Here is a 27,501-nt window from a genome sequence, read left to right as displayed (position 1 = left end):
TGCCAAAGGGACATTTGTGATATTCATCCTGGTCTCCACACAGCAAGAGAGAGGTTGGCATCACCTTTGCCTCAGCTGTTAAGGTCACTGGACAGAAGGAAAAGCAAGAAAGAACAGCACCAGGTCTTGGGTAAGAGATTTGTTGGAGATACCAGCAGTGCCCAGAACCTTGAGCATGGGTGACTGATGGTTAGCCTTGAAAGCGTTCTATGGACTTGGCGTCTGACCGAGAACACCACCTGCTAGCACCAGATACACCGTGCTCAACACAGGTAAAAAACTCCTCCTTTCTATGAATCAGTTTCACCTTAACCAGGAACAAAATTAATATGAGCAAGTGAAAATTGGGCCCATATGATCTGGACTCTGTTTGGCTATGAGAACACTGGGATCAACCAAATGTCTCAGATGGAGCGTGCCAGCATGGATAGCTGCTACGGAATTTGATGATACGGTGCTGATTGGTGTGATCAGACCAGATAAAGCAGGCCTGGCTGGTGTGGACATGGTGGTCCACAACTTGACTTGGGGTGGAATGTTGAGGTCCGAATGCTAGTGCACACCAAGGATCAGGATGTCTTGGGCTATCCTTGCTTCTTAAGCATGAGGCCATAATGAAGACCTTGCAAGAACTCAGATACGGGGACGTTTCTTTGTCCATGCTAAAAGCCTAACAATCAGCATGTGAAGCAGAAGCCTGTAGAGTTACTGTCAAGTTTGCCATCGAAGTTCCTGTGCACAATTGTTCCCTGCCTCATGGTGGTGGAGGAGGGAGAGAAGATTACAGGTGAGCCAGGAAGATCAATGCCTTAAACACTCAGTAAACCTCGTGGAAGGGTCTGCAGTGCAGGTTCTCTTTGCAAGAGGTGTCCAAACCTGTTGCTTGTTGTCAACGGTGAAGCTCATGGTAAGCACTGGAGTGATGGCTGACTGGGGCAGGTGTCTACGGACAGGAAAGGGGCTGTTTTCTGCGGGGTTAAGGGAGTCACAGCTTTGTCTACACAGAGCTTTTAACTGATAGCTCCGGGGCTAAGAGGAAATGTAATTGTGTTTGAGCCATTTTGTAGACATTTTTGCAGCTCATCCCTGTGAATTGGGGGCCTGAGTGAAGTCATTAAACCCTAATCAAAAGCAGCTCATCAGAAATCAGTGGGGGATCTCCCAATTAATCGCAGCTGGAGTTCCACGGCCACCAAAAATTGCTGGAGGCTGGGAGGATAAAAGTAATGAAATTAACGGGAGAGCAGAGATGTGACTCGAGTGTGCTGCTGTGTGACTTGATCCTTTCTTCCACTGTACTAACCTGCATTGTGTGGTGTCCAGAAATCCTGGGCAGTTCAGAAGAGCTGAGAAGGGCCCAAGCACAACAGGGCTCTGCCGAAGCTTCCTTTCAACCCATACTAAGCCATCATGACGACGCCACCTACTTGATCCATTGTATCTTCACTTACAGTAGCCTCCCCCACCCTCATGCACACCAGATAAATGGGACCACACATCCAGAAATCCAGACCGTTGACCACATCTAGCTGGGACCGGTGGGAGCTGGAGTCTGAAACACTGGGAGGAAGGCTGTACTAGGGGTGCCACGGCTTACAACAAGGAGGGAAAAGGATGCTCTGGTGGTGGGATGGTGGTCCCAGAAAGCAAAGGCAAAGTAAGAAATGGGCTACATGGATCATTGGCCCATGGAAGTCAGCAAGATCTGGTGGCAGCTTAAAGACACTAGGGCTTGTTTGCTTGCTGCCATTCCTCCTCCTCTTAAGCTTTTCAATCTCCTAAATTTTATTTTTATTTTTCATCACTATTTTTACCTTTTTTCTGTTCAAACTTCCTAGCCTGTCTATTACAACCCACTGCACAAGGCAGCCTAGACACCAGGTCAATGTCTAGTCAGCTTATCCTTCACCTCCGCTGAATCTCAACGGCAAAGCTGTGCCTCTTGTTGCATAAATCTTCCCCCACCTTTCCCACTTGTTCGTTCTTTCTCAGAAATGTTTCCATGACTCTGTTGCACCTCAGGATGCATGATAAAGAAGCTAAATTGAAGTGCATTGGACTGGATCGTGTGTGTCTATAAATTCCCTTCACATTTGATTCATCACCGTTCGAGCTACGTCTGCACCATGCCTGGTTCAGAGACCCACCTCTTACCTATTGCTGTGGCTTTTCCCCACTTGTTAAAGAAAAGAGAATTCCACTTACCTTGCTGAACATGAGGGAACATTATACATACATAACGGCATGCCTATTCTGGCCAACAGAGGATAGGTCCAACCCGAATGGTGCTACACAGTGTGTTGAATAATCCAATCAACGCTGAAAGATGTCTGTGTGCCAGTTACTAGGATCCACAAGCCGAAGGACCCATGAGTAGACAGGACCAACAAGAAGGCCAGAACCACAGGACAAGCCAGGAAGCCAGGTCAAGGTGCGTGCCAGGAATCTAGAAGAAAGAACAAGCAAGGATTCAGAAGTATGGCGGAGCATAGAAATACCTGGTTGCTCAGTCAAGGCTGATCTGGGACAGGAAGATCCCATGCCCCTTCCTGTCCAGCAGAATCAAAGGGCAAACCTTCCTGAGCAGTATCAGGCAAGGACCTGAAGGGACCTCACTGAGAAGCTGCCATTGATAGTCCAGTGGTCCAGCACATGGCGACCCTAGGAATGAATGCCATCTAAAATATCCTGACCTTCACAGCCCAGTGTAGCTCTTGTATATTCAAGGCTGAAGCTTCTGCCTCATCTTCTTCTTCTTCTGCCTTGGACTTTCCCCAGCAAGGTTGCTTTCTCCAGGGAGTCTTCCCTTTTCATAACATGGCCAAAATATGGCTGCCCTACTTTTTTCATTTCTGCTCAGGGGGAAAGTTCTGGCCAGATTTGATCTAGGAGACTCTTGTTTGTCTTTCTGTCAGTCCAGGGTATTTGCAAAACTCTTCTCCTGCGCCACGTCTCAAATGCATCAATCTTCTTTCCTGTCAGCTTTCTCCACTATCCAGCTTTCACACTCATAAATAGTAATCAGTAATACCTGGTTGGACAATACTGGCCTTGGTCTTTGCTTAAATGTTCTTGCACTTGGTGATTGTTTCTAGTTCCTTCATTGCCACCGTTCCATGTCTCTGTCTTCTATTTCTCAGCTACGGCCTCTGTCTGAGTTGATGACTAAGCTTCAAATCATAGAATCGTAGAATTGGAAGGGGTCAGAAGGCCCTGCTGTTGCAGGACAGCAGTTCACACCATCCCACTCAGGTGGCTGCCCAGTTTCTCCTTGAACGTCTCCAGTGTGGGAGAGCCCCCCACCTCTCCAGGCAGCTGGTTCCACTGCCATATTGCTCTGACAGTGAGGAAACTTTTCCTGATGTCCCGCCTGAATCTGGGTTGCTGCAGCTTGAATTGGTTATTCCGTGTCCTACATTCTGGCATCAGCAAGAAGAGATATTGGCCTTCCTCTTTTTAACAGCCTTTGAGGGACTTCTAGAGGGATATCATGTCCCCCCTCAGTCCTCTCTTCTCAAGCCTGAACATGCCCATTTCCCTCAGTCTCTCCTCACAGGGCAGTGTCTCCAAACTGTGGATCATTTTTGTTGCCCTCCACTGGACCCTTTCTAATTTACCTGCATCTTTCTTAAATCTTGATGCCCAGAACTGGACACAGTATTCCAGGTGAGGTCTGACTAGAGAGGAGTACAGAGGAACTATTTGGAAGTAATACTTCTATTAATGCATCCCAAAATAGCATTTGCCCTTTTGGCAGCTGCATCGCATTGTTGGCTCATGTTTAGCCTATTGTTCATAATTACTCCAAGATCTTGTTCTTGTTCAGTTCTGTTGAGCCACGTATTCCCCATCCTGTATCGATGCCTTTGGTTTCTGTTTCTTAAGGTGGAGGACTTGGCACTTGTCCTTACTGAATCTCATTCTGTTGATTTCAGCCCTGTGTTCAAGTTTATCAGCATCACCCCGGATCTTCATGCTGTTTTCTAGGGTGTTTCCTATTCCACCCAGTTTTGTATCATCTGCAAATCTGATTCTCTTTCCTTGTACTTCCTCATCTAAATCATTAATGAAGACGTTGAAGAGCACTGGGCCCAGGACTGAACCCTGCGGCACCCCACTAGCTACTTCCTCCGATTTGAGAAGGTGCTTAGGTACACTGTTCCTTGTTTCCTGGCAATATTGGAAAGGGAAAGCAAGGAGCCTCATCTGTGATCAGTGAAAGGGGGCTCAATGGTAGAGACCCTGATTTTTCCAGATTCAAGCCCTTGCATATCCAGTTATATCCAAAGAGGCAAACACCCTAAAATCCCATAGAGACATTGCCTGTAGGAATGAGCAGTTCCGGGCTGGATAGATCCATAGCACATCTCAAACATACGTAATGGCATGCCCGTTATGTGCAAGGGAGGATAGGTCCAACCAGAATGGTGCCACACACAAGAATACCTAGTGTGTTGAATAATCCAGTCGCAATGCAACGTTCTTGAGGAGCACATCTCCTGGGTGGCCAGCAGGGGCGCTGTTGTCACAGGAAAGAGCCCATACAAGTGACGCTCCAGAAACATTTGACCAACATCTGAAAGGTGTTGCAGCTGCCCCGCTTCTTCCCAGAGTAGCAGCGAAGACGACATCACCCAAGTCTATTTGTGTTCGTGATCCCCGAAGGCCCACAGCTTCCAAAACTTGCTCTGGTGATTTCTGGCTGGGCATAGGCAGAATAAAGCTTGGGGAATGGGTGCAGAGGGGGAGCAACCTGCAATGTATCCAAGCTCCTAGCGGCTGGACACTCTCACATCCTAATCCCATGCACTGCAATGCCAAGCACCCTCGCCTCAAACGCATGTGTTGGATAAAGGGTTAAAGATGTTTAAGCATGATGGAAAGGGTGGAAAATGGAAGCAGAGAGAGGGGCTCTGATACTCACTGCAGCATTTCCCTGCAGGACACTCCTTTTCCTCTCAAACGCACAAGTCCTAAACAAGACTCAGGTAATCAACCATAGCTCTTGGCAAGATTGAATGAGTGTGATTTTTGTATAAATGCTTCAATTATATGTTTCATCCCTTTGGGCTTTTAAAAACCGCTTTCGGCCCACTAAGCCATGCTGGGTCAAAAGCAGGGGATCAATGCCACTTTCTAATCTGAAAGGCTAGCACATGGTTCTCCTCGTTAACATTTCCTTCCCATTAGTGAGAATAATAGTGCAGGGCCCAAATACAGCCTTCATTGAACCACTGGGGAAGAATGGAAATGCTTTGCTCAGCACATGGCCCTGGGCCAGGAACCACCTGGAAAACCAGATAAGGTTGTAAAGGGAGGGATTGCGGGTGGTACAGAGGCATGGATTTTAAGTCAAGACACTGGGAAAAGGAAGGACTCGGTTTGCAGGGGATGCCGTACGAGGCGAGACTGAGGGAACTGGGTCTCTTCAGCCTGGCGAAGAGGAGACTCAGGGGGGATCTGTTGGCGACATACAGGTATGTGAGGGGGTGTCACACGGAGATGGGTAGAGGCCTGTTCTCCCCTGCAGAGGAAGGCAGGATGCACTCCAATGGAGCAAAGCTCAGGGAGCCAAGGTTCCATTTGGATGCCAGGAAGCACTTCCTGACAGTCAGGACCCCGAGGGTGTGGAATGGGCTTCCACGAGAGGTCGTTGAGGCACCATCGGTGTGGGTGGTCAAGGTTAGGCTGGACATGCACACGGTGGGCATGTCATGAGCGGAGCCGACTGGAGCTGGGAATCAGACTAGAAGGCCCGGGAGACCCCTTCTGACTCACTCAGTTTCTATGTTTTTATGTAATGTTGCTAAAACAGTAGCTAGAAGAGCAGCTCCGAGGCCCTGGGAACGTGGCTGCAAAGTGACTGCTTGTCACAATGAATGCACATTTCCTCCAGTGTCAGAGAAAGCGTGCCTCTCAATATCAGTTCCTGTGGAACATGGACAGGAAGGTGCTCTCATGCCCGGTTTGTGGGCTTCCTTTTGGTCCACCTGCTGGCCATTGTAGGAGCAGAATGTCCGGTGGGCCCCTGGCCTGAGGTTCTGCTGATGTTCAAGGAACTGGTGGTGATTTGGTGGACGATCACATCTGCTGACCTTTTGTAGGATGCTCTGCCCATGTGTTAATGGGGCAATCCAAGAGACTAAAGGGTTGGACAATCTTCACAATGAGGACACATGAAAGCCTTCTCTGGATTCCATGCAGAGGAATGGAAAGCACTGCTGAACCCTTGGAATCTCAAGTTGGTGAATTCTCTTCTGGAGCCAATCCGTCTCATAAATGGTCTTCCTCCTTCAGCCTCTCCTTTTCCCTACCAAGATTGTCTTCTCTGGGGTATCTTGTCTTCTCATGATGCACCTAAAGTATGACAGCTTGATTTGAGCCAGGATCCAGTTATTCTTCTTTCTGCTGGACAATAGTGCTTTGAACACATCTATTTTCCTCCTTCAAGGCCTAGAGTAGAGTGCTACTCTGATATGGAATTCAAACCTCTTAACACCTCTGAACTCAAAACTGTTTCTCATAGTCAAGGTTCTCCACCTCTTCGTCTGTTCCAAGCCTTTCTCTGCACTCTTTCCAGTTTTGATAACCTCTTAGAGATGAAGTCACCAGATCTGTAAGAAGCGTTCCAAATGCTGTGGCTGCACAATAGAATTTTGTAAAAAGACATTTTTACAGTATTTGCTTTTATTTCATTTTTAGTCCGAAGCAGAGAATTCCATATCTTCCATGTAGCCTGAAGTGCCTGATCCTACCTAATCTTGGAAGCTAAGCAGAGCCAGGCCTGGTCAGAAGTGGGATGGGTGACCTGAGTGTATGATTCTATGATTATTGCTGTAAACTGCCCAGACAGCTTTGGCTATAGGCACAACAACAATAAAATATTAATATACATGTGCATTTGGGTGTACATACTAGAAATGTTGGAGAAATCCACAATGGATTAAAACAAGTTTAATTTTAAACATGCATATGGTAGTCATATCTTGAGTGGAGCCAGCTGGAGGTGGGGGTCAGACTAGATGGCCCAGGAGACCCCTTCTGACTCACACTGTTTCTTTGTTCTATGTTTCTATGAATTTGCCTTTCCCATTGTTTCAACACTAGTGATGGGGAAAAGAGCATGCTGAAATTCTCCCCACTTTATTTCAACCCTCAGTTTGGTTCTTTGCCTGTCTCATTTGCTGTGTGTGTGTGTTTTGTTTGTTTACCTGAAAGGGTGAAGTGAACATTTTAAAAAACACCTTCTGTTAGCGAAAACATGAAAATGCACTATTTTGAACATGTACAACTTAAAGTACACATCTTAAAGGTGTTAAAAATGCACACTTCTTGTACTGAAGCGGGGAAGTGTGAATACTTTGAAGTATGTCCTTTTGAAAGAGTGTCTTTTTAAGAAGCTTGATTTTTTAAATGCACACTTTAAGGTCAGGGTCCCATCCACTGCAAATGTGGGGAAAGCCAAAACTGAGAGATATATCCATCCAGGCTTCAACCAACCTTAGTGGTCCATTAAAGGCTGCCTTCTCTTTTTATCTCACAGCCTCCTCTCCCTTAACAACCACCCTATTTTATTTATTTACAATATTTATATACCACTCTGTATTCAAACAACATCCAGAATAGAAAAAGAAAAACGTAGGAAAAATAAAACACTGTCCGAAAGCATAAGGTCACTAAATCTGACTGATCAGTTGAGGATTAAAAGGCTTTGCAAGGGGACTGAAAACTACTCCGCTCAGCCATGGAGCCCACTGGGTGACTTTGGGCCAGTCACAGACTCTCAGCCCAACCTACCTCACAGGGTTGTTGTTGTGGGGATAAGATGGATGATGTAAGCTGCCTTGAGCCCTTTGTAGGAAAAAGGCAAGATAGAAATAAATACATACATACATACATACATACATACATACATACTACACCATGTTGGTGCTTCTCTCACTTTCAGGGGCCTGTGGAATGAACAAGAACCACGCGCTGATGGTTTTCATACTGGGAATAGCTGTACCTACTGAAGTTGGCAAGGGAAGTGAAATGGGAACTTTGCTTCAGCTTGCAATGATGGGAATTTACCAATGAGGGGAGGGTGAGAAAAAATTCTGGTGGAGAATGTCGGAGAATGCAAAATGCAACAATTCTGGCCCATCCACCCAGTTTTCAGAGACTCTTGTGCTCTGTGGGTTTACAACATCCTGACTATCTTGGCAAATCCCACAAACTGATTTCTGGCTCAAGGTCCAGTTCATATGATGTTAAAGATACTCCAAAAAAGTTGCTTAGGATGGCTGTCTACCTCATCTATCCCGGCATCTTGACCACTCGTATATAAGGAGAACACTGGTAGATCAGGTCAAGGGTGTATGTGTCCAGGATCCTGTGCTGACCTATCAGATGTCCCTGGGCATGAGGGCAATAGCCCTTATTACCAGATATTCAGCAGTGGGTTCTCAGTGGCACACCGCCCCTAATTCTAGAGGGATGTCCAAACCACCATCTTGGCTTCTCCGTCCTCCACACTGAAGAGTCTGATGAGCTGTTAAACCTTTCCACGGGTCTCTTCTTTTTCTCTTCCGCTTTGAGCCCAGTGGAGATTTTAACTAGCACGATCCAAACTGGCTTTTTAAAAAAAAATGTCGGAGTACAAAACCAGTCAAGACGAATGCCTTTCAAGCGTCAGTCTTCAATCTTCTCCTCTCCCAGCGGCCAAAAGCACCGACATTAGCCCTGGAGGTTCTTTTAGTAAATAAAGAAAAGGAGGAAAGAGCAGATAATAAAATAGTCTTTATGCTTTTAGGATATTTTTTCTCCCTCTCTCTTCTTTTTCTTCTTATTTTTTTCCCCTTAATAAAAAAGCATGCAAGAAATATATTTTATAACCCATTTTCTCAAAGGCTCTAAGGCACCAGAGAGCCAGGGGAGTGCAAATTTTCAAAGTCCTGTTTTGAAAGAGACTGGTGGCTTGAAAGCCCATCTCAAATGTAATTTGCTGGTATGGGGTGGTTACACAATGAGGTGTGTAAATGCGAAGCTCCCCACAGAGATTCCTTCAGCTCTTCTTATTATGACTATGCAACGTTCTGGGAGAACCAATGCAATGAGGAACAGACCCTCAAGTCCCAGTCTCCATTTCCACATCAATGGCAGGGAGGGAGGACTGATCGATGCTTATCAGATCTCCGGAACTTTCTGCTTCCCATTTCTTCCTTCCTTTTATTTTCCTTTTTAAAAAATTACTATATTATCGTCATTAGTTGTGTTGAACTTTGCTGTGGAAGCGTGGAGCAGCTCCTGAGGCAATTTGTCCTGCTGATTCACCAGGTAATTGTGCATGGCGGTGCATGGTTTGTACAACACACCAGGAATGACTCTCCTGCTCTGTCTGCCAACGTGTTCTTCAGCAAGTCGTGGCACAGAATCGCACAACTTCCCTTCTTCCTTTCGCTCTGAGGAGGCGACCGTGGCAATGAGAAACATTTGATGGAAAGACGATTTCTCAAGCAAATTTTCCTCTTTACAATTAGTGGGAGGGGAGGGAAGACTACAAACTCGTGTTGTTGGCCTATTTCTGCTTCGTTTCACTGTTCCCAACTATGAACTGCAGCAGACCTGGAACAGGCATACGGAAGTAGTGGGACCTTTCCTATGTCTACAATAGACTCAGGATTGCACCCTTATGAATTTATTCTATGCCATTTGATTGAATGCACTCTAGGCCGTTTATAGTAAAATACCTAAATCCTAATCAAGGTGCAATAGGAATAATTGAAGGTGCTACCGAATTAGTAGGATCAATGGATTACTTAGCTCTGTGTCTCACACTTGTGTTACACGAAGTCTCAGGTCGGCCACTGACAATCACTGAGGCTCAGGTTCTGTGGTTGGCATATGGAGCTGTACACAAAGAGCTACACAAACTAAATGCTTAGCAGATCAGTTTCTCCTCTATCCATCAGATCCCTGGGATCGCCAAAGGAGGCCTTCTCCATAATTCTGGTACCAGCAGAATGGTGCCAGGGAATAGCAGGTCAGAAGGGCCTCCTGAGGAACAGAACACCTTCTGCCATGGGAGGGAAGACAGACAACAGGGCAAGCTCCAAGCGCTTCTTGAACATGGACTTCCAAACCAGCTCCAAACCGAGTACATTGCAGTAGTCCAACTGTGAAGCAAGCAGTACTTGGATTACGGCTGTGCACCTATCTCTATCCAGTACAAATGCATTTTGTACGCCACTTTCCCTAGTATATGTTTTTTTAAGTGCACCATTTCCAAAAGCACTTCAACTGATTTTCCAATAAATAAAGCCCTTTCTGTGAGCATTTTTAAAAGATGTGTTTGGAGCACAGATTTCCTCCCACCAAGATGCAGAATAAACTTTAAAAACTGTACCAAGTTTGATAGCAAACTGCATTCCAGTTCATGTTTAGGTTCAGAAACTGGATTTTGTAACCTTGCCCTGAAATGGAACTAAGAAAGTAATTCTCTGGTCCCCAAGATTGTTCTGCCAGGGACCACCAGATACTTCAGGGAAGGCCTCTGAGGTTCGAAGTTCATCACATTCGCATTCCTCCGTCTGTGTATCACTGAACCAAGTGCCCCAGTGACTGGATTAAGCACCCCTTCCTCAACCCACTTCCCTGCATCTCTTACTCCTCGTGAACTATCCCAAAGAATTACTACCTCCTCCTCTTGTGCTGACACCAACTATTTTTGCAGGCGGCTATTAAATCGGCTCTTTAGTCATCCTTTATCTGTGCTGTGTATAATTAGTTCCTTTAATCCATCCTCATAGGTCAATCCTTCCTTAAGCCCTTAATCATCTCCACCATCCATTCCTGGATCTATTCCAGGGGCCTGTGTCTATTTCTCTCACACACTCTCCATTCTCTCCTGCTCACTTCCCCAAAGTGGGGTAAGCTAACATATCTGGTGGTAACAGCACGATGGTTTGGATGGAAAGGATCCAGAAGCACAGGGTTTTTTGCAGAACCCTTGATCCAAGTTCTGTGCATTGTCATGGAAACAGGTAGCACTGCACCATAGAAAGTCTATTCACTTCATCAAGTCAGAGTTTTTCCCTAGGAGCAAAACTGACAACACCGTCTGCCATACTTGAGGCACTTCATGAGAAGTCAAGACTCCCTGGAGAAGACCGTCATGCTAGGGAAAGTTGAAGACAGGAGGAGAAGGGGAAGACCAACTATGGAATGGATCAGCTCCTTCAAGGAGTTGACAAGGATGGTGGAACCAGCTGCCTGGAGAGGTGGGGGGCTCTCCCACACTGGAGACATTCAATGAGAAACAGGGCAGCCCTCTGAGTGGGATGGTGTGACTTGGTGTCCTGCAACAGCAGGGGTTGGACTAGATGGCCTTCATGGCCCCTTCCAACTCTGCTATTCTATGATTCTAAGATCTAAGCAGGACTGCCAAGGATGGGACATTTGGAAGTCATTCATCCCTTAAGTTGGAGATGACCTGAGAGCACAAAAAAGCAGCATTTACTTCAAGTCAAATGGTAAGGCGAAATTTCTCAGAAGGTATTTTTCTGAAACACTTTCTGAGATGTCGTCTTCTCACTCCATCAGTCAGAAAAGTCTATCCCTCACTCGCACCACTGCACACACAAAACCTCTTTAAGTCTAACCATTGGATTTTATCTGGTGCAAGTTTGACAAGACTCCATGCCAGGAATTTGCAAGGCTAAGAGCAAAAGGATCAGGGTAAAAAAAAATACCCAAGGCACCCAGATATCTTTGCTTAAAGTTCTTATTGGCTGTAACTAAGCCAATCTTGTTGAATGGGGAAAAATGGAAAAAGCTGGTAAAGTCACAAGTGATTGACCAAAAGCCCCTCTCCCCCCCCCCCCCACCAAAGGAACCCCGGCAGGAAGAATTCTCGCCCCTGGAAAGTTGGATTTGCCCCGAGTCTGACACTTTGCACCTTGGCAGTAGCTGAACGATGCTAGAAAGCAAAATGATAGCTGTTCTGATGACCCAGTTGCTGCTATCAAAGCATTTACAACAGTAAGAGGGTTTTGTTTTTGCTTTTTTAATGGAAAAAAGAGAAGCCGTGCACAGATTTGTTAACAGGGAGTCCGGGTCTCTGAGAAACCATTGCAAGATTTCTCTGTTCCCTGGAAAAAATTGGGGAAGTTAGCCAGCTGCCACCACCCGAGCCACACAGAAAAAAGGTGGAGAACTTCAGGGGGGCATCTATGCACAAATGTGCTTCAAATATGCCCTCTAGGAATGGAATAGAAATCCAGCGCCTCCCTGCTGGTCCTCCCTGCAGAAGTCCACACAGGACGCCTGAAGAGCATCACCCAAGTGCACGAATCTGCACAGACGGGTGGCCCAAGTGACTGTGAAGGGCAGCTCCATTTCCCCGTACTCACCCATTCATTCAAAAGTGGGTAATGACTGTGCTTTCTGTAGCTCTGGCTCTAACTAAGATAGCAACTTGTGTTGGGTTGCTATCTTTGCCATTTCTATTCTCATTAGAGCCCACCAGAGAGAGGTAAAGGTGCTCCACTGTTGAGATATTTCTTTATTTGGTACTTTATCCCTCTTGTTCCCTCAACATGATCAGTACCTCTGTGCTCTCCACCCACTTAAAAGTCTGCCCTCGTAACCTTCTCCAGCAGCCTTCCCCCACATTTCTCTTCTGCACTACTGCTGCTTCCATGTCCCAAGTGCTCGCTGATTTCCAGATGCTTGGTTTCATGTGCAACATGGAAGTGACCAAGTTTCTCCCAGATGATTCCCAATCTACAGCAAGTTTTCAAAAACCTGTTTTATGTATGTAGCCTTTCTATCATTATCAAAAGCTTACGATCGGTATGAAAACACACTTGAGCTCCTGACAAAAATTTAACTGCACCAGGGTACCACCAACAGAAGAAGAACCTCAGCAACCAATAAAACACATTCAAAGGCCCAAGAAAGGCAATACAGTCATAAAGAGGAAGTGAGAAGGTTTGAATAGACACAACTGTACAGTACAGTAAGATGGCTTTCTCTCATTTTTGTCCACCTAAAAAAGGAAGCGAAACCGATGTGGTATGAGGTAGCTTGGAATGGTCTGTCACCAGGTCCTCTTATGTAAATACAGGGCAGAACATCTCATGAAAACAATGCATCGGAGTCTGCGTTTGCATATGAACAGCGGTCTGGTTGCTAAGAGCTGTGTCAAGTCCTGCCTTGCAGTCATTTTTTAAAATGGAAGCAAGTGAGAAAAATTAAGCCCCCTGAACTCATACAAATGCAAATTTCACGAGAAAAAAAAGCAAACCCAAATGTTTGCTCCCATCCTGATTCTAGGAGGCATTGTGCCCACAATCTGAGCCCAGTTCGGCTCAGCCTTCGTACTTTCATCTATGAACTACTGGAAGAAGCGCCCACACTTTCCAGTTTCTCCAGTCAGGCAGAGTGAGAGTAAATACAACTGCCTACAGCATCGGAGAGGTCCTGGTAACCAGACAATTGCTTTCAGTTATAAATTCCCTCCATATTTTTCCTGAGTGCTCTCATTCAGTTTGATAGAAATAAAATTGTAGGGAGGGAATTCAAAGAATGAAGTGCTGGTCAAATCCCTGAGTTTGGTTCTCGCACTCATCTTTCTCCTAAGAGTGTCCAAGGGGTTGCTGGGAATGCAAAGGACAGCTACTCCTGGCGTGCTGTCCAAGGTCAACAGATTCAGACTCATCAGGCAAGAGGGTCCCTGGGAAGCAGAACTCTCAGCCGCTGACATGGAAGAAGCAGAGGGATGTATCTGAAGGACGCTGTTCCCAGGTGTTCGGGAGGACATTGAGAATGGTCGGGATTTACAAATGCAGGGAAGGGGCATGGAAGCAAAGTCCTACGGCCAGCTGAGCCTGGTATGACTCTTGGCACCACAATGCAGTGTGAAGAAAGATGGGGCGATCAAGCAGAGGGGAGATGGGCAGAGAAGAGGCTTGTCTGTCTCCAAAAGGGGGTACTCAGGAGGAGGGTTCTTGGAGGTCGTTGCTAGACTGGGTGCAACAAGCCACTCTGTGCATGCTCAGAGACTCACTCTGTGTTGGTTGTGCTTCCTGGAAGTGCACTGGAGAAGAGAGAGCTTTTGCTGAAGAACTCTCCGTGACTCTGGAAACACGAAGGGGGATCCCTAGCTCGTGACTGTGGTGTAGATGGGCGTCCTGCCATCCATTCTGCAATCATTCCCAGAGTGCTCTGCAACCTCCCTGGCTTTTTACTCTTCAGTTACAGCCCAGAGGAAGATGCCAAGAGATAACCACCCCCCATGGGGCTTCTCCTGATCAAGAAGTTCAGGCAGCTGCAGTCAGTAAAGGAATGATGGAATGCAAAAGTGGGAAAACACAAGAAACCCTTGCCCTCTTCACAGTATGATGCACTCAATAACTAGCAGCAAGCGAAATTCCTAAGTGCCATGAAAATGAGACAGAAAACCCGAAGCTTGAATTTACAGACAATAGGAGAGTTTAGTCCAGCACTTAGCAAACCTTATGCCAACACGGAGAGTAATTGTGTTCCTCCCTGAAAGGGAGGCATCTCAAATGGAGAAACATTGTCCTGCTAATTTTCCCACATCGCCCTCACCAGCCATTTAGTGGACTTATTCTATTTGCCCACCCTGGAAAGACGATCAGCTCTTCAGCAGCTTATACCTACCCACTCCTGTTCAAAGCAGTAATTCATGTTAGAACATTTTAAAGACACCGGAATATTTAGGGGAAGGAAAGGTGAAGTTGAACCATGTTCAGCAGTAGCTAATGCAGCATAAATTGCTGTGAAAACAAACTCCCTTTTTCATTAAACGCAAATAGGCCAGTATTTTATTACCACATCTACAGACCTGAACAGTTGTCAGTTGCAATACCCTATTATAAAAGAGGCTGTGGTAAAGACAGGAAGAGGGAAGGCAGAGGGAAAATGGCGAGAATGGGGGACAGGCCCCTGAGGCACTCTGCAGGGCAAATTTTCCACAGACCATTCCCATTAAACCACAAAATCTTGCAGCTTAGTCTCAGCCATTCTTTCCTCATCTCCCCATGCAAAAACCTCTCTGCTTCCAGAGATAGGTGCTCTTATTAACTCTGTTTATTCCACTCAATTTGAGAGCAACCTGGAACTACTTTGGAATGAGAAAAAAAGGATAAACCTCTTGACAAATATTCAGAGTTACTAGAACAGCAGTGAAAGAAAATGATGGAATCCATCTAAGGGCTAGGTTGCTTTTTGGAAGGGAGGGTTGGAAAGCTCTTGAACCTGCCAGCTGTGGACCTGAGATAAACCAAACCTGCCAGCCACTTTTCCTGGAAAGAACTCCTACCAACAGCTAGGCACAATACAGGCTGGGATGACCTCCAAGCCTTTCACTTGTCTGTATTTCCAAGCTGATTCAGCAGCAAGTGCTGCAGAAATGACATGTAGAAGTGACATCAGAGGTTCCCAGGGTACAGATTGGTCAGCTGAAGACATCTGGCCTGTCACATTACCTGCATGACGGAATCTTCTTGTGCTTTCAGGATGGTGACTAAAGGGATGTCAACACCCTTCCACATTCTGCAGGCCTTGCTAATTCACCATTAGGATCTGAAATGAGTAAGGTTTAAGATGCAATCCTATACAAGGTCAGGAGACAGAGCACTCGGAGGAGGGCCTTCTCAGCGGTGGTGCCCCTACTATGGAATGTGCCCCCTAGAGATGTCTGCCTGGTGCTGTCATATGTTTTTCAGCACCAGATCAAGACCTTTTTATTCAGCCAACATTTTAACACATAGTAATTTTAATTGTGTAAGACTAATTTATTTTAAATAATGGTCATTGTGGAATAGTTGATTTATCTTATTTTATTGAAGATTGAAATAATGTTGAAAGCCATCCAGAGACAACAGTAATGGGCGGCCTACAATTTTTTAAATAAATAATAGGTTTAGGGTTTGTCTTTTTTTTTCTAAGGTCTGCAATGCCCAAAGACTCCAGATTTCTAGAAATCCAGCGCATGAATTGTGCAGTGAAATTGCTTTTCTCAAGTTTCATGGATTCCATGGACTTGCAGACTGCACTTTAAAAAAGTCTGGAGCTTTATGCAAAGGTCACTATAGAAAACTACCAAAAATGCATTCCCCCCAGCAGCTGCACCACAAAATGGCACATTTGTGAATTTGCACAGACGTGCACAGACGTGCACACAAGCTGCCATTTCCCCAAGAGCAGGGCAGGAAAGAAATCTGTGCAGCTAGTGCACCCCCCTTCCTTCCCCCTCCAGAGTAGCACTATTAATGCTGCCCTGCTGGGCTTCCCCCATCCTCCATAGAATGCCTGCAATCTTCCAAGCTCAGAGGGTCACAGGCATCCACCCTGGATTGTGCCCCATCCCAAAGTGACAGGCACTGGACGGCTTATGATCCTCGACCCCATGACGTGACATCCAAAGAGAAGGGTTAGCCAGCTAGAAGGGTGGGGCCCAGGGTTACTCAAGAGGAGCATTCACTAGTTCCTAGCTTGTGTCCAATGAACTGCTCTGTGCATGCTCAGAGGCTTTCTTTGTGAGTTATGGTTTGCTGGATGTCCAACTGGAGAATTAAGAGCCTCTGGCAAGGAACGGTCTGTCAACTGAAAGTGAGAAGGGAGAACCTTGCTAGCTTTGGCTATTATTGCTGCTGGGGACCAGTCCCTCTTGGCCACCCTAAAAAAAGTGGGAACAATGCACCCTGCAGAGTCTACTTATCTAACAAATTTTGCAGGAAGAAGAACAGTTTAACATTCAGAAAGGGAACCTGTTTGATGCAGAGACACTAAAACAATATTCACTCTTTCTTGGGTTGATGGCAGTCTTGGAAACGAGAGAGACTCTTACCCTTCCGTAAAAGTTGTAAAGTGCTTGTGTGGATAGTTTTACTTTCCAAGTCATGGAACTTGGATAACTGAAGAGGCGCTTACCTGCTTGCATGTTTTAGGAAGATTCTGTGTCAGGTTCGAAAGACGCACTAGGTATGGATCCAACTAATATATGCAGGTAGCAACTGTACTATTAAAAGGAGACAATAGATAAATAAAAGCACGCAGATGGATGAAAATAACAGCATGTCTAGCTGAAGGTTGAAGCCACCTTGAATACAAACTTGGCACCGCTCGAGAAGTGGCAGGAACGCTGCTCCACTCCCCTGCCAGCTCCACTTTGCATCAAGACCCGCTTTCGATGCCACAGACCTATTAAAGTTGAGGATTGTGGTGCTGCGTGTGTCTTTTTCTCGAAACTGGGTCAGCAAGGGAAGCGCTCGAGATTAGGCGGGGGGAAGAAAGACAACAAGATCTGCCCTCAGCACAAAAACCTCCGTCGATGCCTGCCAGCCGGTTTCCATACCAAGCTCCAAAAGGAGGGGGCAGCCGCCTTCCCTTTCCTCCAGAGTGGTTCTCCTGTAGGGAGTTCCTCTGAACTGCTTCCTTGGGGAGCAGTTCTTCTTTGTTGGGTGCCCGGCCCTCAGGGACACTTTTGAAGTTACCCTGAGAGTTAATACCCCATGGGGGGCAGTAGACGCCTCCTATAACTTTCCCAGCCCCCAGACCAGCTGCCCCTTCTTCCTGGCTTTCTGCTCAGATCTGCCCCCAGGTTCCTTCTCCATCTGAGATGGGAAAGTTGACTACCTGGGATAGGGGCTTTGGAGCTATTGAGATTCTCAGCGTAGTGGCCACCTGATACTTTGGACTACAGCCTCCTTCATCCCTGCCCATTGGCCCTGCTGTCTGGGGATGATGGGAGTATTAGTTCAAACCCCTTGAGGAAACATACTAAACTGATGCTGATCCTATGTGGCAGCCCGGCACATGTCTTCCTGGTTTGAGTGACCAGGTGGTCTTGGCTCTGGGGCACGAATCAGTATGCTTTCTGCGTAAGCTTCTCCTTAGGTTCTTTTAATGCTCTGCAAGTACCTGAAATGTCTCAAAGTGAAAGGCCAGGATCTCTTCTCATCCATTCCAGAGTGCAGGACATGGAATAGAAACATAGAAACAGAGTGAGTCAGAAGGGGTCTCCTGGGCCATCTAGCCTGACCCCTGGTTCCAACCGGCTCCACTTGTGACATGCCTGCCATGTGAAATGGACTCAGGTTAAAAGAATCCAGATCTAGACTAGACACCAGGAAGAATTTCCTGACTGTCGGAGCAATACAACAACGGGAGCTGCTACCTGGGGAAACCATGAACTCTCCTTCGCTGGAGACATTCAAAAAGCATCTGGACAGTCATCTGAGTGGGGTCACGTAACCTGGTGTTCTGCAACAGCAAGAAGTTGGACCCGACGGTCTTTCGGCCTCTTCCAACGCTATTCTATGATTCTATGACCATTTCTCTGATTAATCCATGAAAATGCACATCGTTTCCGAACAAAACCTCTAGATGCAATCATGCACTACTTTTAATGCATTCTACACTGACACCCTAATTTAAAATATACAAAGTTTGCCACAAAGTAGGTGGAATTCGTGGGGATTTTGTTAGAGGAAAGAGCATCCCCTACTCCTCTCTACGTGCAAGCTGCAGTACTCTAGTGGGAGAGCTACATATTCATCATAAATTTCGAAGAATTGCAGACACTGCATCCAACTTCCTCTGTAGTTAGATCCTGACATTGACTCTCCAGAATGAGGGACCTTTTCCACCGTTTTCACACCCCATCCTTTAATGGAAGATGCCCAGGACTGGACCTTGTGCACGCAAAGCATGCTGCGCCATGGGATGCCATTCCCAGTTCCTGTCCCACACCCCCTCCTTCAAGCAAAAGCTGAACTTGGGGCCAAAGCCCTCAGGCTGCCTGAGTGGAGGCATCTCTCGGCCACGCTGCCTGAAGGAGCATAGCAAGTCGCTGCCATCTCGCTTCACTTATTTGCACGCCAGAGCTTTGGGACCAAAGTTGTCCTTGGTTGTCTCCCTTCGAGGCCGACAAGGAAGGCGCAAACCTACCACTGCTCCTTGTGATTACATTCAACCATGCACCCAGCTGCTAGCAAATCCACCTGCATCCTTTGCAGCCTAATTGGTACTCGTCCGTTGTCCTCTGACTAATATATTCAGCCATGAGTTCAGGGGATCTCTGAAGACATACGTTGTCAGCTAGTCGGAAGGAAGCATTGACAGGGGACTTAAGTCTAATCTCTCACATTCAGGCCTGATCATTCCAACGGACTTAAGGAATGTTTGAAATGAAGAAGGGGTCTTTTGTTTCATAAATGTCAGAGAAAAGATGGGTGTTTCTTTGCACTGGAGAAGAAAGCTTACCCAGACGCTTTCTCTAGCCACGCCCCCACCTTTCCCAGCAATCTTTGCTATGGCCCAAAAGGTCCCAACAAAACAAGACAGATATTTAAAAAATAATAATTTATATACTTGAAATAAGTACTTGTGTGCTTACACCATACAAACACATTTCTGAAAAGCACTCCTAGCAGATACCCAGTTCCACCAGCAGATGGGCAATTACCCCACCCTCGATTTCTGGTGAACGATCAAAGAGTGACTCATTTCTGGAATCAACTGCCTGTTTCACCAGATCTGGGAGCCGAGAAGCTAACAATGACGGGGCCATTGACCCACCACACAGTTCTTTCCAAAGGCATCCGGTTTGAGGGCATTATGATGCTTGGCCAAGGATTCAGAACCTAAGAAAAGCCATGCTGAATCAGAGCTAAGGTTTAGCTTGCACCCTATTGCTCTCGGTATATCTGGGGTTAAACATGGTTTAATATGTTCTTTTCTCCCAGTATCCAAAGAACAGGTATGTTTTTTGGAAAGTGGGCAACTTGACAACAGGTAACCACAACAAAGTAGGACTAACATACGTACATACCCAGAACATGAGACCATCTTCTCCAGGAGCCCCTTCTAAACAAACGGAGGTGGGTGGCTATGAGAAGGGGGGCTTTTTGGTTGTGGCACCCCAGTTTTGGAATAAGCACCCCAGAAGAGTTCCCTGGTGTCTATTTTGCATTCTTTTGGGTGCCAGGTAAAGAACTTTCTATAGCAAAAACCATAGTATTTTAAATAGTTCAACATGTGAAACCTGGTTTTTTATTACCTACTGCTGTCGTGCTTTTATGCCAAATCATAGCAATTGCTTTTATAGTTTTACTCTTTCAAATTAACGTGCGGTTTTAGCAGTGGTTCGATTTTGGCTTTTGTTAACAACCCAGAGAGCCTGGGCTATTGAGCAGTGTAAAATGAAGTAAATAATGACACAACCCTCTGTGCTTACTTTTGATCCACGTCCTCCTAGGCTGTCTCTTGTGGTGCATCTCCTCCAATGCCTCCTTGTGAAGGTCTATGCATTAAAAGGCAGTCTATTCAATACTTAAAATAAACAGATGACATGGCAATGAGAGACACACCTGGAGAATTCCGGTTAGATGCGGGGTATGTGCTACCCACTCAGGGAACATAAATTACAACTGTGCTCTTCTCTTTGCACTGTGGTGATTATCACAGACAAACTGCACCTGGAGGAATAAGATGCAGGGTAGAAGGAGGGCTGTCCTTCACACTCTCCCAAAGAATACATGATGCCATCTAAATGGCAGTAAGGTGTCTCCTTACAATTCAGAGGCTAAGCAAGCACAGCAAGACACAATGTGCTCCCCAACTTGAGTGGCAGGGGAAGCAGGTCAATGGCCCCACAGGAGGTTTCTCCTGTCTCCATAGCCCCAGCGTGGCTTGTTGACTGTGCTGAGTTTGGTGCTTGGTTTGGACTAGATTTGAGGTGTGGTGGTGGCACCACCCAAGAATCTATTCACCTGCCTGTGTTTGGAGTGAGAATGGCGGCTGCAGAAGATTCAGAAGAACGTACAGCACTGGTTGGTCTGCAGAAGATTCAGAAGAACGTACAGCACGGCCTGGGATTGTGGGCCATCCTGAGACTGAGATGAGTCAATCAGAGATGCTTGTCTCAAGACCAGATGTCCCAAGGTGGGTGGGCAAGCTCTAGGAATAGCCAAGATGTACAACTGGGAGGAGGGGATGTGAAACAGGGGATTCTCTCAGGACAAGCTAACAACGTTGCTACAGGACTTACTCAAAAGGTAAAAGCAGAGATACAATACAAGCACCAAATTACATGGATGGGACAAAGAACCAGGAGTGGTCCCCCATCAGCAGGAATAGTTGGAGCAGATGCCAGTGCATCCCAGCAGAGCATCTTCCAGATTCCCAAGGGGCACCCCTGACAGTACCCACTGCCAGGCATCTTCTTGCACTCCATGGTCAGCTCAAACAGGCAGAAGGTGGACACACAGCTAGTTGGATAATGCTAATTTCAGCTCTTCCGCAGTCCATGATTTGCCCTCAAGCAGGGCAACCCTCAATTGTCTCAGGAACAAGTGTCGGTTCACTTCTTGGTCCTTCCACACCAAGTAAGTGTTCCTCCGTAAATAGCGAAATAACCCCAGTTTTTGCTGTATGACCTTCTTGTCCACTCCTTCTAAAACAATCAAGACAAGGCTGGCTTTGCTGTCTAACAGTTGCCAAGACTGAGCCACCTCAAGCTCAAAATTGCACCACCGGCTTTCCAGGAAGTGGCTGGAGACAACTGCTATGACTTTCCTGCTGCTCTGGAAGCCTTCCTTGATAATGTTGGTGATGATGGAGACACCTGGGAGGAAGTCTCGATAGAAGAGGCAGAGGCGGAAGCGAGGCACTCCCACTTCCAGGGTCTCCTCCAGTTCTCTCTTCACCCACTCCTGGTCCTCGCTCGAGTAGATTACAAAGGCATCATAGCCATTTTCCTTCTCAGTGGTGAGATTGTCTCCAGTGAGCAACACCATCATATAATAGAGATGGAAATAGTACTTATAAACCAAAATCAAGGATAACACCAAAGCCAAGGAGATGCTAACTGTAGCAGCCACGGTGGTGGTGCTGACCTGGCAGGAAGATAGGTCAAATTTAACCATGGGGACACCTTTTAAGTTCATGGGATTGTGACAGAACACGTTTTCGGCATGTAGGAGAGCTGTGTGCTCTTTTGCCCACTTCAAGAACTTCTGGTTGTCGCAGGAACAATCAAAAAGGTTCTGAGAGAAGTCCAGTCTCTTCAGGCTACTGGGCAAGTTCTTCAGATCCTTCTCTGTCAGAGAAGTCAGCTGGTTGCTATGGAAATCCAGGACAGTGAGGACATGGAGGGATACATAGTTTTCTGAATGGAGGACTAGGAGTTTGTTATGGCTGACATTCAGCTCTCGTAGGTCATGAAGGTGGGCCAAGCTACTGAGTGAGAGATGCTTCAGTTCGCACTTGGAAATGTCCAGAATTTGTAACTTAGCAAGGTTGTTGAACTGGTTACCCAACTGATTGTTATCAAAAGAGTTGCCTGCCATTTTTAGAACTTGCAGGTTATCCAAGCCACAAAATGGGCACTCTATCATAATGTCAGTATGGGTGTAGGAAATATCAAGGTAAATGAGATTGGAAAGGCACTGGAAAACAGAAAGCTTTCCTGGGTTAAAGAGTCTGGTACAATGAAAATCCAGGTATTCCAGTTTGGAGATACCAGAGCACTCTGGAGGTAAACGGATAGCAACATTGAAGCTAAGGTTCAAGGACTTCAAATTTGGAACCTCATGCATGAGGCAGACCCAGCAAACAGAACCATCAATGTAGTTTTCACTGAAATCCAGGATCTCAAGTTTCTTCATGTCCTTGAAGCCCTCTTTAAACTGAAGGAGCCTTCTGGGGCTGTGGGTGATACGCAACACCCTCAGTTCCTTCAAGGAAGACAGGTTGTCAGCTGGCACTGTTTTCAAATCACTATTCTTGATTTCAAGTCGCTGTATGCTGGTGTTTGCTGGGAAAGGTGACACATGTTTGATGCCGATGTTCAACAGCCTCACAGTGGAGATATTGTTCAAGCAAGCCGAGAGTATGTTTGTGTCCAACAGGTCACCCTCAAAGTTAATAAGACTTAACTCCTTCAAGGGCACATGGCATAGGCCATCTAAGAGATCTTTGCTGAAGCTGTTCAATTTCTTCTTGTTCCTATACTCTCCTAACACTAGGCTATTTATGTGTGAGCCAGACAGATTCTTGAGGCAGTCTTGCATAATGGTGGTGCTTTCAAAGCAGTCTCTCAGAGATAGTTGCTGGAAATGGACCCCTTTCAAGGCGTTGAGCTCAATATACTTTATGTCATTGTTGGACAACACCAACGTGAGGTTCTGACCTGACAAGGCATCCAGATCTCCTACAGAGATAGAGGAGATATGATTTGAGTGGAGACTTATCCACTGGAGAAATAGGAGGTGGGAGAAATATTCTGGAAGCTTCAAGGAATCAATGTGGTTATGACTGAGATTCAGCTCCTGGAGATACTTCAGGTGCCCAATGGGCAGTTTGTCCAGTGAGAATAGGTTGATTTCTACAGCAACCAGTCGTCGTAAGGAAATCAAATCATGAAAGGCTCTTGGACCCAGAAACTGGATAGGGTTGGCAGTCAAGATCAAGACAGAAAGGTCACAGAGGCCCTTAAAAGCGTCATCTTCAATAACCTGAATGTGGCATCTGCAGGAGAAGAAGGAAACAGCACTTGAATGAGGATCCTTGCTTTCATGCTGCACTGGAAAGATGGAAAATATGCATGTTGGGTCTTTGGTGCATTAGTACTGATGAATGATGCAAATCATTGGGTGAAAAAAGGGTGGGTGAAAAAAAGTAGATTCACCACTCTGTGAGCTGAAAGGGACGGTCATTATGGATATTCTGCAGGGCAAGGTAAGCATCATGATTGTGAATATTTGACAATAAGGCGAAGTTATCATGATGAGGCCATGCCTGACTCAGTCATCAGCCTCCCACTGTGTAGTGGTTTGGAGAAGCCCATGTCTTGCCACAAGTGTCTCTCAAAAGATGCTGGTGGAGATGGCTTCCCCCATGAGTCATCAGCCATTCCCATGAGAGCACAGCTATCTTTTCCCACACTATAATCCCTCTGGGAATAATGCCGCGTAAAGGCAAGGAATCGTTGCACTGAGGCATTTTACACGGCTGAAGTATGCCAGTGAACTTGGAGGAGGAGTGGCGAAGCATGGGAGGAGGACGGGGCAGAGGAGGAAGTCCCTTTGCTAACGAGTCCACCTCCAGTCAATGGCATTTCTCCGGAGAGGAGGTACGAGGCCACATTTAGCTTTAGTGCCAGGTGAATCGTTTGGCTTTGTTCTGAACCATGTTCACCCCTAAAGGCTTAAATGGTTCAGAGCCCACTTCCGTTAGGTAGGGATGTGACATGCAATACAGAATCTGGCTCTTTTCTGCTCACTTGATTTCTTTCTTGTGCCCAGACCTCGCCAGGAGGCAAGCTGAGCTGAGGTCAGGTTTGCACATTCTCAGGAATGCTAGTGACTTGTTTGAGCAAGTTATGTAATCCTTGCATGAAGAATGCAAGGACATCTATGTGAGGAAGCAGGACTCTGCTTGGACCCCCTTCCTGCCACATCCCCATTCAGACACTTGGCATGAAGTGGACAGAAGGCAGGCTGGGGTCCAAGGAGTAGATTCAAGGAAATCCAGTGGATTTCCCCCAACTGGTTTTCTCACATATCATTTAGGAACACAAGGACAGGTCACTTTAGCTCGGTATTTTTTGCAATAGCTCACAATAGTTACCTGGGTTTTCAGGAAGGGCCTTGCCCAGCCCTCACCGTAGATGCTAGAAATTCGACTAGGGACCTCCTACATCCATGGCAGGAGTTCTACCACTGACCTCCAATGTGTCGGACACATAAATCTAACTAGACTTTTTTCAGAGGACATCTTTTATGTTCCAGGTGTGGAATGGACACCCTCAGACAGGCACCTTCACATGGAACACCTGGCCATAAGTCCACCATGTTCAGTGGAGGCCTCCTACACATGCCCCTCCCTAGGGAGGTTGAGGCTAAAAGGGATGCTGCAAGGAGAAGGACCATTTGTGGAATGCCTTGCCACTGGAGAGCGATCAGATGCCTACTTCATTGAGTTTTGGACACCGGACAAACTTTTTTTTTATGTACCTATGGTACTCCTTAAACTATTTATTTGGCAATACTTATTCTAGTTTTTATTTCATGTATTAGAAACATAGGAACAGAGCGAGTCAGAAGGGGTCTCCCGGGCCATCTAGACTGACCTCCGGCACCAACCGGCTCCGCTCATGACATGCCCACCATGTGGACGTCCAAGCCTATCCTTGGACACCCGCACCGATGGGGCCTCAACCACCTCTCGTGGAAGCCCAACCTCTCGTGGAGTATTAATTCTATTCATTTAAATTTTGCTTAAATTGTGTTTTATCTTGTGCATTTGTTGTACTATTCTAACTGTATTATTTTATTCATGTTGCTATTGATATTTTTATTGTAATAGCCACCCAGAAAGTATAATGCTCATCAGCAGCTTTTATACAGATCTAATAAATAAATACATGAATCCCACTTGGACTGGTGACATGAGATACCAAATAAATCACCTTACCTAGTGAGGTCCAGAAATTTCAATGCGAAGAGTGAAAGAAAACTGTTTTCCATCAGAGTCTTCAGTGGATTGAAGCTCAGATCCAGGCTCTGGGTAGTATTTGGAATATCCAGTGGAATCCCATTGAGGTTCCGTTCCATGCATTCATAAGTGGTTCCTGGGACCACCTGGGAAGAGGAGATAAAATACATGAGCATTCACAAGGCATTTACAAAATATAGTTAAGTTAAATGGAAACACCAAAGAGATCTATGTAGTGAGCATTGGACCAAGATATAACTGAGAGCCAGTGGGGTGTAGTGGTGAAGAGCATGGGACTGGGACTCAGGCGATCTGGGTTCTAGTCGCTGCTCAGCCATGGAGCCAACTGGGTGACTTTGGGCCAGTCAGACGCTCAGCCCAACCTACCTCACAGGGTTGTTGTTGGGGGGAGAAGACGGAGGATGATATAAGCTGCCTTGAGCCCTTTGTAGGAAAAAGGCAGGATATAAATCGAAAAATAAATAAATAAATAAAATATAACTGGGGGCCCTTGAAAGGAAATAACTGCTGAGATCTGGGTTCAAATCCATCTCTCACCCACCAATTTCAGTGGGTGTTCAAAGGGGGTGGAGCTGCCCTATAGGCCCTTCTATTCACAGTGAAGCTCTGCCAGAGTATTTATGCATGATGTATTAACCACTGTTGGACCACAGACCAATCAATACAACATAGTTTGCACTGTGTTGAAAATGTGAACTTGTGGCATGAGCATAATTGCTGGAGAAGCAGGAAAAGTTGGAAATGGGGGTGCATGGAGCAAAACAGCTCTTAAAAAGATCCCCTCCCAAGGCATCAGTTGTGTACAGTTGGAGAGGAACAAACAAGCCAAGATTTTTAAAGGGGGACGTTGGCACTTTCTCCTACCTGCTCATGAAGTCAGTGTTAGAGAAGAATATTTGCTGTCGCTAGCTGCTGTTTTCCCACCTCCTGGAGGATCAATCCCCCCTTCTCCTCCACCCAAAAGCAACCAAATCCCCTCTCCTGGGCTGACTTTCCCAAGATTAAGTTCCACTGAACTTAAAGGCAATTTGCTTTTGAGTAAGCACCACTGAGGATCATGTTATTTGCCCTTCCTTATGGAAGAGGGAAGTATCACTGAACTTGCTCTCTACTTCACTGGTCCAGTCAGAGAGGAAGATCGAGAAAGATAACAGTTTGACCACACTAGTAAAAATGGAATCAGTGTAGATTGACATTTAGGAAATCCCTTAGTAGATGAGTAAGTAGGGATGGAGGCTACGGCCAGGAAGAAGGAGAGGCAACTCTGGAATTTTCTGCCCTGGGTTAGAGACAGACTTCACCAGATCTGGGCAGAGACAGAGATGGACACCTGGCGAGGAAGGGGGGCAAGGCAGAACAGAGGAGTCCACAAAACCTGCATGTATTGATTTGTATGTCTACATACACATTTAAAGATTATGACTATGATTTCAAGAGAAATGCAGTTGCTCTCAGTAGGATGGGGAAACCCCATGCCTACTGCTACATCCTGGTACCCAAAAGTGCCCCAGTCTCTCTTCTTTATCTCAATTTAAACTGGACTTGGACTGGACAGCTCTTCAAAGAGAGGACTCCTGAAACCAGCAGACTGTCTAAACAGGCGGACACATGAATCCTAACACTGATTTCTCAGGGCCAGGGGAAAGCAGTTCGTTGCTCCACCTCAGGCAGGGAAACAAACCAGGCCAGTCCCGAATTAAGTTGAGAGAGAGACACCCATGACCCCCAGAATTGTTCGCTGAGTTCTAGACAGGAAAAGAGACTCCAGAGGAAGCAGCGGTTGCTCTTTCCAAGTCACCTACCTCCACGCAGGGATTGAGACTTCGGGTGATCCACTGGGACCAGAAAAGCACAGCCAGATTTAACGTGATGCAGCCTGGTGAGGAGAAGGGAGTGCTCCTGGGCATTTTCAGGTTGTCTGCTCCCAATGGAAAGAAGGCTCAGGTGGAATAAGTCAAGGCAAAGATAAAA

At 46.3% G+C, this 27,501-nt stretch overlaps 1 protein-coding gene across 4 annotated transcripts; it reads right to left on the bottom strand.

Annotated features, from left to right (window-relative positions):
• Positions 1–696: 696 nt before the first annotated feature.
• On the bottom strand, positions 697–27,501 carry TLR4 (toll like receptor 4). 4 transcript variants are annotated; one of them, XR_006415672.1, is made up of 4 exons: positions 27,333–27,501; positions 25,489–25,655; positions 20,784–23,541; positions 697–2,446 (listed from the first exon to the last, which is right to left on the bottom strand). XR_006415672.1 is itself a non-coding variant. In XM_044440158.1 (3 exons), the coding sequence occupies exons 1-3, from the start codon at positions 27,435–27,437 to the stop codon at positions 21,282–21,284; spliced, it is 2,532 nt and encodes an 843-aa protein (XP_044296093.1). In that variant the 5' UTR covers positions 27,438–27,501; the 3' UTR covers positions 19,360–21,281. The 4 variants fall into 4 exon arrangements, 1 of the variants encoding a protein (XP_044296093.1); XR_006415671.1 differs by lacking the exon at positions 697–2,446 and adding an exon at positions 19,360–20,489; XR_006415670.1 differs by lacking the exon at positions 697–2,446 and having other exon boundaries at positions 19,360–20,970; positions 21,062–23,541.

The sequence above is a fragment of the Varanus komodoensis genome, unplaced genomic scaffold, assembly GCF_004798865.1.
Source record: "Varanus komodoensis strain SLA01 unplaced genomic scaffold, ASM479886v1 scaffold36, whole genome shotgun sequence".
NCBI classification, from domain to species: Eukaryota; Metazoa; Chordata; class Lepidosauria; order Squamata; family Varanidae; genus Varanus; species Varanus komodoensis.
The sequence above is the reverse complement of the archived record's forward strand: the minus strand, read 5'-3'. Positions and strand labels throughout refer to the sequence as shown.